This window comes from Colossoma macropomum, unplaced genomic scaffold (assembly GCF_904425465.1).
Source record: "Colossoma macropomum unplaced genomic scaffold, Colossoma_macropomum, whole genome shotgun sequence".
In the NCBI taxonomy this organism is placed as follows: Eukaryota; Metazoa; Chordata; class Actinopteri; order Characiformes; family Serrasalmidae; genus Colossoma; species Colossoma macropomum.
The window spans coordinates 897,418-912,587 of NW_023494808.1; the positions used below are offsets into that span (position 1 = coordinate 897,418).

General features: G+C 39.6%; 1 protein-coding gene across 1 annotated transcript in view; it reads right to left on the reverse strand.

The window, feature by feature from the left end:
* The window catches only part of LOC118798320 (SEC14-like protein 5), a 34,363-nt gene extending 19,431 nt beyond the window's left edge, over window positions 1-14,932 (reverse strand). Inside the window, exons 1-5 of the mRNA XM_036557747.1 lie at window positions 14,869-14,932; window positions 7,946-8,095; window positions 6,162-6,293; window positions 3,594-3,722; window positions 2,417-2,612 (exon numbers count right to left, since the gene is read on the reverse strand). Of these exons, the coding sequence (XP_036413640.1) occupies window positions 2,417-2,612; window positions 3,594-3,722; window positions 6,162-6,293; window positions 7,946-8,095; window positions 14,869-14,931 (670 nt within the window). The 5' untranslated portion in view covers window position 14,932. The remainder of the gene's footprint in view (window positions 1-2,416; window positions 2,613-3,593; window positions 3,723-6,161; window positions 6,294-7,945; window positions 8,096-14,868) is intronic.
* Between the last annotated feature and the right edge of the window lie 238 nt (window positions 14,933-15,170).

A 15,170-nucleotide genomic window follows, 5' to 3' on the forward strand; every position in this document is an offset into this window, starting at 1 on the left:
TTAACACAGAGTTTAACACAGCCTTTAACACATCGTTTAACTCAGCGTTTAACACAGCGTTTAACACAGAGTTTAACACAGAGTTTAACTCAGCGTTTAACACAGCGTTTAACACAGCGTTTAACACAGAGTTTAACACAGCCTTTAACACATCGTTTAACTCAGCGTTTAACACAGCGTTTAACACAGAGTTTAACACAGAGTTTAACACAGCGTTTAACACAGAGTTTAACACAGCCTTTAACACATCGTTTAACTCAGCGTTTAACACATCGTTTAACACAGAGTTTAACACAGAGTTTAACACAGCGTTTAACACAGAGTTTAACACAGCGTTTAACACAGCGTTTAACACAGCATTTAACACATCGTTTAACACAGAGTTTAACACAGCGTTTAACACAGAGTTTAACACAGCGTTTAACACAGAGTTTAACACAGCCTTTAACACATCGTTTAACTCAGCGTTTAACACAGCGTTTAACACAGAGTTTAACACAGAGTTTAACACAGCGTTTAACACAGAGTTTAACACAGCGTTTAACACAGCGTTTAACACAGCATTTAACACATCGTTTAACACAGAGTTTAACACAGCCTTTAACACAGCGTTTAACACAGCGTTTAACACATCGTTTAACACAGCCTTTAACACAGCGTTTAACACGTCGTTTAACACAGCGTTTAACACAGCGTTTACGTCTTATTCTGTGAGTTTACTGGCTGGTTATAAAGCAGAAATCCAATTATTGCCTGACCCATGTAGACCTGGAGTTTCCCCATTATCTGATTACTCAAGAGCATAAAAACACACTGAACCAGTTACTGACACAATCTGATTTTCTGCAGTTATCAGATTATTAAGTGTAAACACGCTGAACCAGTTACTGACACAATCTGATTTTCTGCAGTTATCGGATTATTAAGTATAAACACACTGAACCAGTTACTGACACAATCTGATTTTCTGCAGTTATCAGATTATTAAGTATAAACACACTGAACCGGTTACTGACACAATCTGATTTTCTGCAGTTATCGGATTATTAAGTGTATACACGCTGAACCGGTTACTGACACAATCTGATTTTCTGCTGTAATCGGATTAAGTGTAAACACACTGAACCAGTTACTGACACAATCTGATTTTCTGCAGTTATCAGATTATTAAGTGTAAACACGCTGAACCAGTTACTGACACCATCTGATTTTCTGCAGTTATCCGATTATTAAGAGCATGTAAATGCACTCATTGTTGAGGCTACCAAGTGGTCCTATTAAAATTTGGTCTATCATTGGTAGATTGCAGAGATGGGTACTTAGATTAGCCAAGACTTGTCTCAGACTCAGACCTCTGAGGCTCAAGACTCGACTCAGCCTCACACCACAGAGACTCGAGACTTGACTTGGGCTTGCATCTCAAGAATTGACTTAGACTCACACCTCTGAAACTCAAGACTCAACTCAGACTCACAGCTCAGAGCCCTGAGACTTGACTCAGACTTGCTCTACAGAGACTTGAGACAGACTCTGACTTAAAGTTCCTTTTACCCAGTTGAGTCTCATGAACTTGAGACTTAACTCAGACTCGCACCTCAGAGACTCGAGACTCAGACTCACACGTCAGAGATTCAAGACTCAACTCGGACTTGCACCTCAGAGAGACTCACGCTCACACTTCAGAGACTCGACGCTGATTCACATCTCAGAGATTCGACCTGGGCTCGCACCTCAGAGACTCGAGACTCGACTCGGACTCGCTCCTCAGAGACTCAAGAGTCAGGCTTGCACCTCAAAGAGTTGAGACTCAGGCTCGCACCTCAGAGACTCGACTTTGACTCGCATCTCAGAGACTTGACCCAGGCTCACACCTCAGAGACATGAGACAAGACTCTGACTCACACCTCAGAAAATTGAGACTTGACTCTGACTCACATCTCAGAAACTCGAGACTCGACACGGGTTCGCACCTCAGAGGCTAATAACTCAACTCAGACTTGCTCCAAAGAGACTCGAGACAGACTCGGACTTGACTAAGTTCCTTTTTTCAAGTTGAGTCTCAGAAACTCATTCAAACCTCTGAGACTTGAGACTCGATTCGAACTTGACTCTGAAGCTTTAGCTTCGGAACATGCCTAACATAGAAAGTGGTTGTGGTGTTTGGATAGTGCTGTTGCATGGTGATGTAATCAAAAATCAGTAGGCATTTTAGAGGCGGGGCAATAGTCACTACATTTTTGCAGGGATGAGAATGAGAGGAAGAGAATTTACCCTTTTTTGTGGTATGATATGATGAGTCATACATAAATTGACCAGATAACACGCTAACGAGGTAATAAAGGTCTTTTTAGATGGTCACGCAGGATTAGTATAAAGGTCAAAAAGCCACAGACAGTAATACATGACTGTGTTTTACCTTCAGCTGGTTCAGTGCTGCCGGCTCCGAGGCTGATGTCGCTGCTGCTGGCTGTGTGGAGCTCCGTCGAGGTCAGTGCCGTGATGGTGTAGGGGTCAGAGGTCAGAGGTGGTTGTAGAGGAGGAGTCCAGCGGGGGATTTCAGTAACACCCTCAGAGATCAGCTCAGACAGATAATACTCTATTATCTCCTTTCCCTACACACAACAGTAATGTTTGCAGTATGAGAACACGTCTGAGTACAGATACTATCAAATCCAAAATAAGTCCAAGACAAGTCTTACAAATACTATGATACTTAGACGAGTCACAGTAGAAATATTTTTGATACTAAGACAAGTCCGAGTACAAATACTATCGAGACCAAGAAGAGTCTGAGTACAAATACTGTCGAGACAGACAAGTCCGAGTACAAATACTATTGAGACCAAGAAGAGTCTGAGTACAAACACTGTTGAGACAGACAAGTCCGAGTACAAATACTATTGAGACCAAGAAGAGTCTGAGTACAAATACTGTCGAGACAGACAAGTCCGAGTACAAATACTATTGAGACCAAGAAGAGTCTGAGTACAAACACTGTTGAGACTGAGACAAGTCCGATCACAAATACTACAGTGACCAAGATAAGACTGAGTACAAATACTGTTGGGATGAGTCTAAATGCAAATACTTTCGAGACTAAGAAGAGTCTGAGTACAAATACTGCCTAGACTAAGACTGGTCTGAGTACAAATAGTGTGTAGACCGAGATGAGCCTGAGTACACATATTATCGAGACCAGGATGAGTCCCAATACAAATACTACTGAGACCAAAATGAGTCCCAGTGTGAATACTATTAGGACCAAGATGAGTCTGAGTACAAATACTATAGAGACCAAGATGAGTCTGAGTACAAATACTATAGAGACCAAGATGAGTCTGAGTTCAAATATTATCGAGACCAAGAAGAGTCCGAGTACAAATCCAATCAAGACAAAGATGAGTCCCAGTGTGAACACTATCAAGACCAAGATAAGTCTGAGTACAAATACTATTAAGAACAAGACAAGTATGAGTATGAATACTATTGAGATTGAGACACGTCTGGGTACAAATACTATCAACACTAAGAAGAATAAGAGTACAAATACTACTGAGACCAAGATAAATCAGGGTATAAATACTAAGGCTTACCCGTTTGATGTTGGCTGTGTACTGTTTCATGGCGATTTTCTCCACTGTGCTTTCAAAACCGAAGAATGATTTGATGTCTAAAGAAGCCGACTGTTCAAAACACGTCCAGCTTTCATTGTCAGGGTGGACCTACACAACACACACAGATAGAGCACTTTATAAGCACTTTATAGACACTTTATAGATATTTTAAATGCTAAAAAGTCTCTGTGCATCAATCATCTAAGGTATGTATAATAGTTTTCATATAAAATATAAATAATGTAACTGAGCCCAACAGACAGGGTACAATATTTTAAACTTCTTAAACATTTTACTTCTAAAATAGTTTGAGATTTGGAGGATTTATGAAGTAGGTGTGGCCTTAATTTCTGCTTTAAAATCATAGAGAAAGGTAAAAAAAAAGTAATAACTCAAAAAAAATAAATAATAAGTCATGTGTTTGTCAGAGAGACAATTAGGATGAATAAATGTGATATAAACCTTTTTGTGTCTGACACTTTAAAAAAATCAAAAAATATAATTTGAGAATTAATCAACCATTTAACAACCAACCAATTGACAAAAGTAACATATATTTGGGTGCAGTTGGTAATTGAAATGTATCCTTTCAAATGGTATAACTTATTAAATGGTAATGTGTGTATATATATATATATATATATATATATATATATATATATATATATATATATATACATACAGTCCTGCTCACCATTATTGGCACCCCTTCCTTTTTTTGCATAACCTGTACAATATCTTCAGAAATAAATGTAAATGTACCAAAGTTATATCTTCAGGATTTTTTAATTGGAGGTCCAAAGTAATACAACAAAAAAAACATTGTTTTTCAACTTGCATGTTGCAATTTTAAAGAAGAAACAGAATAAACAGCATGTGCAGCAATAAAGGCACCCCTTGTTAATATTTGGTTGCACACCCTTTGGCTGTGATGACAGCCTCCAAACGTTTCTTGTAGCCATCTATAAGCTTCTTGCACTTCTCAGCTGGTATTTTTTCCCACTCTTCCTTTGCAGTTTGTTCAAGCTCTTGAATGTTTGCAGGATTCTTTTTCCCAATGGCAGATTTCAACTCACCCCAAAGATTTTCAATGGGATTGAGGTCAGGACTCATTGCTGGCCATTTTAAAACAGTCCATTTTTTCCTTTTAAACCATTCCCGTGTACTTTTGGATGTGTGCTTTGGGTCATTGTCTTGCTGGAATACCCATGATCTTCGGCTCAAACCAAGTTTTCTTACACTGGGTAGGACATTTCGCTCTAAAATCTCTTGATAATTCTCTGATTTCATGATTCCTGTGATACGGTCAAGGCCTCCAGTACCAGATGCAGCAAAGCAACCCCACAGCATTATGGATCCTCCACCATGCTTAACTGTTGGTAGGGTGTTCTTTTCCTTATAAGCTTCATTGCGCCGTCTGTAAACAAACTGTTGCTTTGCATTGCCAAAAAGCTCTATTTTTGTTTCATCTGTCCACAAAACATTGTCCCAGAATGATTGTGGTTTGTCAAGGTACTCTTTGGCAAAGATCAGTCGTTCCTTTTTATGTCTTTTCTTTAGCAATGGTTTCTTCCTTGGCCTTCGCCCATAAAGCTCTGCACGGTTTAGTGTGCGGCGTATGGTACTTGTTGAAACCATGACCCCAGACTGTTCCAGGTTGGCCTTCAGTTCTTTGGATGTTTGCCTTGGTGTTTTTTCCACCGTTCGCACCAACCTTCAAAGACTTCTCTTGTCAATTTTCCTCTTTTCCCCACGTCCAGGGAGATTCTTGACAGTTCCATGCTTGGCAAACTTCTTAATAACATTGCGCACTGTTGAAACTGGGATACCAAGGTCTTTGGAGATGGCCTTATACCCTTTGGAAGTCTCGTGTTTGCTAATAATAGCACTTCTGATGTCCTCAGACAGCTCCTTTGTCTTCACCATTGTAACAAATGAACATGGCCCAACGTATGGCTTTTTAAAACCCTGAAGTCATCATTCATTGGCTAATTCATGTCACATGGGCACTGAATTTGTCACAGGTGATTATCATTTGCGATTTACCACAGGTGAGTGAAAATGTGTTTCCATACTAATTTAATGTAAAGGGTGCCAATACCAGTGTCACAGCAAGCTTCAGGTTTTTTCTGTTTTTCCCTCACATTGTTTTTTGTTTTAAATTGTTGTTTATAGTTTGCTCTTTTGTTTTAAATATGAGTGCTCTATACAAAAAAACTGTTTCAGTTGATTCATTTTTTCAGGGGATATTCCACAATATGTACTTAAACTTCATGGGTGCCAATAATGATGAGCAGGACTGTATATATATATATATATATATATAAATTTCGGATTATTAATAAGTCATAAAACCTCTGCATCTTTGAACTTGGTTGTTAAACACTCTTCACACTTTAAACCAAACAACTCCTCAAAATTTCATGCCTGTGGCATCAGAAGTTCAAAGTTTATTACTTATCAAATGTCACACCTTGTGCATTGTCTACTGTTTTTGAAAACACTGAGGAAAGTGTGCCTCTCTTTGTCTCTGGCACTGTGACTCACACTGTAGAGGCAAGTCTCCAGCACCGTGACTCGGTTACTGAAGGTTTCATTGTGAGCTTCGATGAGTAAAGTGCGTTCTCTCCAGTTCAGAGTGTTCTTCTGGATAAAATACACCACCTCCACTCCGGCAATCTACAACAAACACACACGTTACGCAGTGATTTATGAGTTACTGCTGCTCTGCTACACCTAAACACACTCTGATAGTTTGGCCAAAAAAACCTGCTAAAAAACAGTAAGAACCCATAAAAGTCTCTGCTGGTTCCTGCTGGTGTCCAATAGTCAGTAGTGGTATTCTGTGTTTGTCCTGATGGGTTAATATCACAGTGTAAAGGACTCTAATGGTGTAACAGGTGTTCTGGGACTGATTCTAGATGCATTTGATGGTTTCATAATGGGATCTAAAGGTGTCCTACAGGAAACTTGTGGTCTCTAATGGTACCCATAAAGACAGTTTCCATTAGAAAGCAAAACCATCAGGTTCTAATAGTCTTTTTTCAGCAGGGAAGCACTCAGTTTTCACCCTTTCCGTAGACAACAACTAACTTCAGAAAGCAAATATTTACGTTTTCTGATAAAATCTGCAAAAAATGAAAAAAATGACAAAATGTCACCACGACCCCTAAATGTTTACATTTTCATCATTGTGTGTGTGTGTGGGGGGGGGGTTATTAGTTAATATTAGTGAAAAAAAATCTACTTTGTACTTTAACAATAAATGATCTTAAACTCTGGAGTTAATGTAGAACTGCTAATTCACCCTTTAACCCTGAAGATCAGTGCAGACTGCTGGTCACCATAGCAACACAGACAACAGTCTTGCCTAGCTAGTAGCTAACAAAACGGCAAAGAGAGAGATTTAAGACGAACATCGATAATTTGGAGACGAATGGACTGATTTGTGTTTATAGTCACTCCAGCTGGTGAGAAACTGACAAACACTAAAAAGTCACGAGGCTGAAGTCAGTTTTTCATTCGCCAGCTTCTTGTTCGAATTTTCCCGTTCCACCTTAAATGGTGCAGCAGTTACATTCTGACACCTCAGGCACCTTTTAAGGTGGAACGGGAAAATTCGAACGAGAAGCTGGTGAACGAAAAACTGGCTTGAGCCTCATAAAAAGTCAACCGTTGAGAGACAACTATTCTACTTTTGTGGAAAAGTTTCCTGCCAGAGATGCGAGAAAAGCAGCTGCAGCTGAGCTAAAGCTTAAAGCAGAGCAAAGTAAGTCTGTGATTTTGTTTATATTATATTTTTAGTCTATACTGGTACATCAGCACATACTGAAACATATTTACAGCCAAGATGGTAAAATGGACATTAATTGTTGTGGGTTTGATTTTTGTTGGAAGGACAGATTAGCTCTGTTTAACATTTGTCTTGCCGACCCCGGTTTAGTCATTACATTTAGCCACTAGGAGATGACTAGAGTGATGCAGAATAATGCATAAGATATTCAGAAGATATACTTTACACAAGAAAGTGAAGTAACTAATGCTGAAACTTAGTTCTGAGCAGAGGTGGAAAAAAATACTCTAACAAACGATCAACAACCTGAAGCTGTGAGAAAACAAGCAAATGCAAATCAAGTGAATTACTGCTAAGAATGTTTCCCTAAAAAAGGAAATCTGGTTGTTGTCATTCACCAAATTTCCCTTTTTTCCAGATGCCTTCAATCAGCCAGGCGTGTCTGGAGTCCAGCTTTTGCTTCTTTTAAGTTAGAACTGAAGCTGTGAGGCTAAAGCTGATAATTACACTGTTACTCTGACACTGCATGACCTCTGACCTTTTTGAGGAGGCGGGGCGCGTCCACGCTGAGTATGCAGCTGCGCTGGACGGTGTGGATCGCCCCATCTTCGCTCCAGACGTCGCTCAGAATCTCGCTGTCCAGAAACACCGGGATGAGGGGGCAGGTGGGGAACCGCCGCTCGTAGGCCTGCAGAGTACATACGCAGTTAATGTGTATCTGTCGGTTCCCTAAAGCGGTACCCCAGACCGTTATCCTTCTCCCACTGGACTGCTGCTAGAACATTACAGGCTCAGGTGCTCACCTGTATACACCCACCAATGTATCACCTTCAGTGTATCACGTGATAGGACTGTACACTTTTAAAGCTGCATATGGTTCTTCAAGGGTTTTTAGTAAAGAAAATGGTTCTATATAGAACCATAAACATTCAAAGAACCCTTTGCATGATTACAGGGTTCTTTGCATCGTAAAAGTGTTCTTCAGATTGATGGAGCCCTTTTCAAAAAAGGCTCTATGTAGAACCATCTATAGCACATTCTACATCAGTCTGAAGAACCCTTTAATCATGTAAAGGGTTCACTGAGTGTTCAAGATTCTATATAGAACTATTGTCTACTAAGGAACCCTTGTAGAACCTTTTTTTGAGTGCATTTAAGGACACTTGAATCTCTCTTTAGTTGCTATTGCGCAGTATTTCATTTGCACTCTTACTGTATACTGTAGACGCTGTAGTGCAGGGGTTCTCAACCTTTTCCACCCCAACGTCCACCTGAGCCCACAGCAGCCCACAGAAAAACTATAATCGTCCATTTCAGTTCAATCATAGAAACCAAAATTTGCAGTTATGTCAAAAAACAATGTTAAAAACAACAGGCAGTTGCAGAGATTTAAAAAAAAAGGTGGAAAAGAAAAAAAAGGGAGATGTAGATGTGGACTGTGATTTAGAGCTGCAGTCCATCTTGTTTTCATTGAAAATGCTCAGGTTATTTCCACAGGAGTCACTGTTTGGTCTGGAGTCTCTTTAGTTTTGAGGGTTTTAGCGCCTCATTTGAAATAAACCCACCTTCCTATGTGACCCTTGGGTTTTGCCGTACTGGTTCAGCTGTTTGATGCAGACCCGAATACAGGTGGAGTGTCCACTCAAGTCAAAACAGAGTGAACTAAAGAAAAAATTTGATAGGTCTGCACGGAGCAAGCTAGGAGAAAGCGCCCTGAGAAAACTATCCACCTCTGGCTAACCGTCTGCACCGTGAGCCGCCGCCTGCACAGTCTCAAACTGATGACTGCGACTGCGGTATTTTTATTTATAATCTGTTTAGTATCCGTTAATATGGCTTATAATTAGGAAATGTTTGATTCTTCGATTTTTAATTATTTGGCCTAAATTATTTTTTTTTTTGTGACAAAGTGCCGGCAACGGCCCACTATGAACTTTTGCCTCCCCCTGAGAACAGGCTTTGCGGCCCACCGGTTCAGAAACCCTGCTGTAGTGTGTTCAAGAAAAGTTTCTGACATGTTAGTTTAGGTCAGTGGTCACCAACCCTGGTCCTGCAGATCTACATTCCCGCAGAGTCCAGGCTTTGTGGTCATGTAAGGGTTTAACTTCTTCAGAAGTCCTTGACTGACTATGACAACTTCTAATATTCTCATATATGTCAGAAACATTTGCAAATATGTTTCTTTGCATATCAATAGTACATAGTCTTTTTAGGAGTGAACATGCTGTAAAATCCAGGATTCGGTGTTCTAAAGCTTCGGGATCCAGTGGGATCGCTCGTTTTGGGAAATGAGGCAACATTCACATCCTCTCAGCAGGCCATCACCGCGGCAACCGCCTCTCGTGTCACAGCGGCTACAGTCTACAATTTCGGGGCCAACATTTGCTGTTGTGGGTGTGAATACAAGCCCTTGAAGAGTAACCTGAAACTGAGCTGAGCTATCTAGTACCAGCGGTATAATTAGAACAGAGGAAACACTATACACACACGCACACACACACACATACACACACACACACACATACACACAACGTATAGCGCACAGTCGGTCAACAAACCTTACAGGGCCAGTATCAGGAAAAACAAACACTGTTCAGTCTGATGTAGTTTGTAAACGCTGTTAAAGTTCGTACTGTTCACTCCTCACCATACAGTCCATTCACAGACATCACGCTACAAAACAGGTCTATCTGAATTCACTGTTTTTGTAATGTCACAAAAATCCCCCACTGAGCGTGGAGCAGTTTAGCCCTGTCCACTCAGGCTCACGTTTTAAGAAGTTAAAAGCAGCCAATCAGAACAGAGGTCATTTACATATATCGGTCTTAAGAGGGTCCACTTATAACATTTATGCAGTTGCGTGTACCAAAAAGTCATAATTCATTTTATATTTTACCAAATTCCATCCTCTCTTTAAACAGGTTGTTTGTGTTACTGTCTTAAAGACGAATATATGTAAATGAGCTCTGTTCTGACTGGCTGACCTGTATTATGCCTCATTCAAAAAGCTGTCTGGGCTGAAATATTCCTGCTGTAGCTGAATGGGTGGAGCTAAACTGCTGTAGCTGAATGGGTGGCGCTAAACTGCTGTAGGCTGAATGGGCGGGGCTGAACTGCTGTAGGCTGAGTGGGCGGGGCTAAACGGCTGTACGCAGGATGGGCGGGGCTAAACTGCTGTAGGCTGAATGGTGGAGCTAAACTGCTGTAGCTAAATGGGTGGAGCTAAACTGCTGTATGCTGGATGGGCGGGGCTAAACTGCTCTAGGCTGAATGGGTGGGGCTAAACTGCTGTAGGCTGAATGGGCGGGGCTGAACTGTTTAATTGTAAGTGATAAAGACTGGAAACTGATCATATAGAAATGAATTATGACTGTTTTTGGATGCATAAAACTACATGAAACAGAAAAATATATTAAAAATGTTTTTCTTTAGGTTAGCCAGTGCTAAAGTGACCTCAGCACAGCCTGTGCTGTACATGCAGAGGCACACAGAGCGGTCATTATGAATCCACACATTGTAGTAGAGTAATACCACAGCGAGTGGGCGAGTGTAACCGGAGCAGAGCGCTTTACAGACGAGGAACTGGAGACACCGCTTAATTAAACTCAACACAAACACAATAAAAGAGGTGAACAGAGAGGGAGATTAATATTCAATATTTGATGTAAACATGTGTAAATAACAGTGGGGAAACCTCAGGGCCCTTTTTAGTTATTTTTTTTATACATCATTTTTATGCATTAAATCATCCAGCAATACAGTGATGCAATACGCACTCAGGACGCTTGAAATCTCAGGATTCGATTCCCACAAACCGTTTTATGACCTGTTATTCACAGCAGTCACGATCGTCTCATTTACCACAAGCACCGAATGATCAAACGCCAGCAAATCTGTGTTCTCACCTTCAGAGCCTCTCCGCCTCCAAAGAGACACCATAATCCAAAACATGAGGTCTGATAACACGGCAAGAGTCAGAGATCAGTTTAGAGATCTGTGAGTCAGGAGGAAATAAAGTCCTCCGTTCTAGACTCTGTTACTCTGAGTCAGTCATTCAGGCAGTTATTCTGACTTGACAGTGTTTCGGTATCACTTTATTTGAATCGTCCACTTTAGATGCTTTAGATGCAACTGTCAACTAAATATCTACTAAACTGACCGTAACTGTCTTTAAACCTGCTCTAATCCTAACTCTTAACCTCTACTCAACACCTAAACCCAACCCTCACCCTGGTCCAAATCCTAACCCCAGCCCCACCACTGTTTAGAATCAGTTTCAGCAGATAGTTTGTTAACAATAAGAACATCTGTAGACAATCTATAGTGGACTATAGTGGACTGTCCAAATAAAGTGAGACCAGTTTCCTTTTAAAATCATGACTGCAGCTCAAAGGATGCGTAAACAGCGCCCCCTTTACTTTGGGTACGCAGTTTCAGGCAAAAATAGGCCGTCAGTTAATGGGGGTACATTCAATCTCAAGGCATTGTGCACAGTTTTGCTACAGTTTTTGGGTTGATCGACACATTTTGTTGAAACTGTGAAACTTTAAGGCTTTGAGGTGCGTCTCCTGTTTGATTGGCATGTCAAATTTTTTATTGCAAAGTTTTTTAATAGATTACAGTAGCAGGACGACAGGAATGGCCTTCTCAGCTGCCGTAGTTGCAGCTCTTGTGTGAGAGTGTTCAACACACCACCGTTTCTGTTTAAGTAAATGTTTTACTACGTTTTATCAGAGCTGAAGGCAGCCCAGGCTAATAGACCATTAGCATGGCCGCCCTTCTGGTCACCCCAGTTATGGGAAATGAGACAGTCAGCCGTCATCAATCATCGTTAATAAAGAATCAGTTATACTTCATGGTGAAAATCTGCTATCAGGCGACCAGTTATAAGACTCTAATAACACTGTATTTGTAAGATTTTGGCACATTTAATAGGAAGGTTAAGACTCCTTTGTTTAGATTAGCTTTTAATTAAAATTTAATTCATTTTACCGCTGCACTTTGAAAATGTTTCCATTTTATTCTTTCGTTTTACTGCTTTCACTGTTTGCATTTTACATTTGTAATGTTTCATTTTCTCGTTTCTTTTTGTCTTTTAATTATTCATATTTGCAATTTAGTATTTTTTCTGTCTTGTAAAGCGCTTTGTGTAAAGCTTATTATTTATTTATTTATTTATTTATTTATTTATTTGTTTCACAACGTGGGTATTTTATTCAGCCAACAGGTGAGTGGATGTGTGCTGGGTCAGCAGCGCTGCTCTGAGAGCTACATTGTGAAGCAGGATATTGGATGGTAAGATAAGTTAACTATCACAAATGAGTCAATAATAATAATAATGATAATAATAATAATAAGTACTTCAGAGACAGTGGGGGGGTCAGGAAGGAGAAGAGTAAAGGGGTTAAAAAATAAGGTAGGCTAATAGTTTATCATGCTAACATTTCTTTTTACAGTGTATAACGTGTGTGATGTATGTTACAGTGCTGAGCTTTCAAACCATTGGATTCCTGTATAAACTGAGGCGATGGCAGCTGCACTGAATAACCTCTACGGCTCCGTCTGTATGAATCATTTCCTTAAAACGCTGCATTTAATTGACTTGATTCAAACACATCATTTCCTCATGAATTAATAAATATGTTACGTCAACAGTTTTGTTGCTCGGTTCATTTTCGGCAGTATTGATGTAATATTTTATTCATGTGGAAATGATGGACAGATTTAGTTTGTACAGAAAAAACAGCACAATTTAATCAATTTATGTGTCTTTTTTCACTGTAATGCTATTTTTCCTCAGTGTGCCCCCCCGAAAAAAACCTTACCTGGCCACCCTGTTCTAAAAGCTACGGCGCTGCTCTAAACTCAGTAAGTACTGTGTTTTAACACTCTTCACTGTTATGTTTTGGTTAGAAATGAGAGTCGACTTGTTGATACACCGAACAGAAACTTGTCCAATCAGGATTGTTCTCTCTGTGGTATCTAGGCAGATACAGCTAAGCTGCTCACCCATTGGTCAGGTCTTCAGGAGCTGGACTGAAGGCCTTACACGTTACATTATCCACCAACATCATAGGAACTGACAGAATCAACCAATCACACTTTGATTTACAAACGGTTGGAGATAAAAAAAACGCTCTAGGCCTTCTAGAAGTTCTAGATACATCACTGACTGTTAATATGAGCCGTAGTCTAAGCAGGTTCTGGTTAGTTGTTAGGAATGTTAAACAGTGGCAGCAGCTCTACACTGTAACACTGATACACACAAGCTCAGATATATGATAATATCTGTTACAAGATTCAGATAAAAACTATGGAATTACAAGCTTTGGATGTCTCTGTTTAAACTAGAACAGACAAAAAAGTTAATGTGCACCAGTGTTAGCTTAGCTAACATACTATTAGAAATCCCATAGGGGTGCTATCAGAAATTAGCATTACTGTAGAGGTGAGTTTTAATATATTTAAATACATACATGGGGGCTGACTTGCATTAAACGTTCTAACATTGTTTATGATTTATTGTTTTATCATACATAATTATAATTATATTATTTAATTGTTTTGACTATGTTCAATACTTCTTTAATAACAGTCTTAGTATTATTTAATACTATTTACTAGTAATTTAGTGACTGTTGCTCTCTGCCCTTATACATGTATATGTAGGTATTATATACAGTTTTTTGCAAAAGTCTGAACCAGTCGAATTCCATGTTGTTTTATGTGGTTGTTAATCTTCTAAGTGTAAATAAGTCAACAGATCCTCTACAGAGACACCGTTAAAAATGGCATTTTTAGCAAATTTTTATGTACAATTTTTATTTACTTGCTGTTTTACATATTGAAAAAAACATAAAAAAATATGTGCCATAACTTTTGGCCACATTTCATGTTAAATTGATTTCCCAATATGTTAAATTCAGTAACTGTGTATTGAAGTGCGTCTCTGTAGAGGATGTGCTAATTTGGACCAGGGGTGCACAAACTTTTACATATGGCTGTTCTATAAATATATACAGCATATAGGTGTGTGTGTGTGTGTGTGTGTGTGTGTGTGTGTGTGTGTGTGTGTGTGTGTGTGTGAAGGGGGTTGAGGGTGAATAGTTCTCATTTCAGGCATTACTGCCCCCCCCCACTCACATATCATACATACTGACTCTCACTCACACAGTCTCTCTCTCTCTCTCTCTCTCTCTCTCTCTCTCTCCCGTCTCTCTCTCTCTCTCTGTCTCTGTACTCTCTCTCTTGCTCTCTCTCTCTCTCTGTCTCTGTACTCTCTCTCTTGCTCTCTCTCTCTCTCTCTGTCTCTGTATCTCTCTCTCACTTGTTCTTCGTCCGTGCTTAGTTGGCATGAATGTTACCAATTTAAATAACTGCCAAAGCAAATAAGAATAAACATAAACAGAATAAAGAAGAAAGAAGACAGAAATAGGAGAATAGAAATAAGTTCTTACTCACTGCCATCACCATCTCAAAGGGGTGTTTATAGACCCTCACCGGGGAGCAGTACTTCTGCACCATCCTCAACTAAACACAACAACAACAACAACATCTTTAACAACATTAATACCATAATTAACAACAACAATAACAACATAACTGACATCATTAACATTAACAACATAACTGACATCATTAACATCATTAACAACATAACTGACATCATTAACAATATTAACCACATCACTAACATCATTAACATCATTAACAATATTAACCACATAACTAACATCATTAACAATATTAACCACATAACTAAC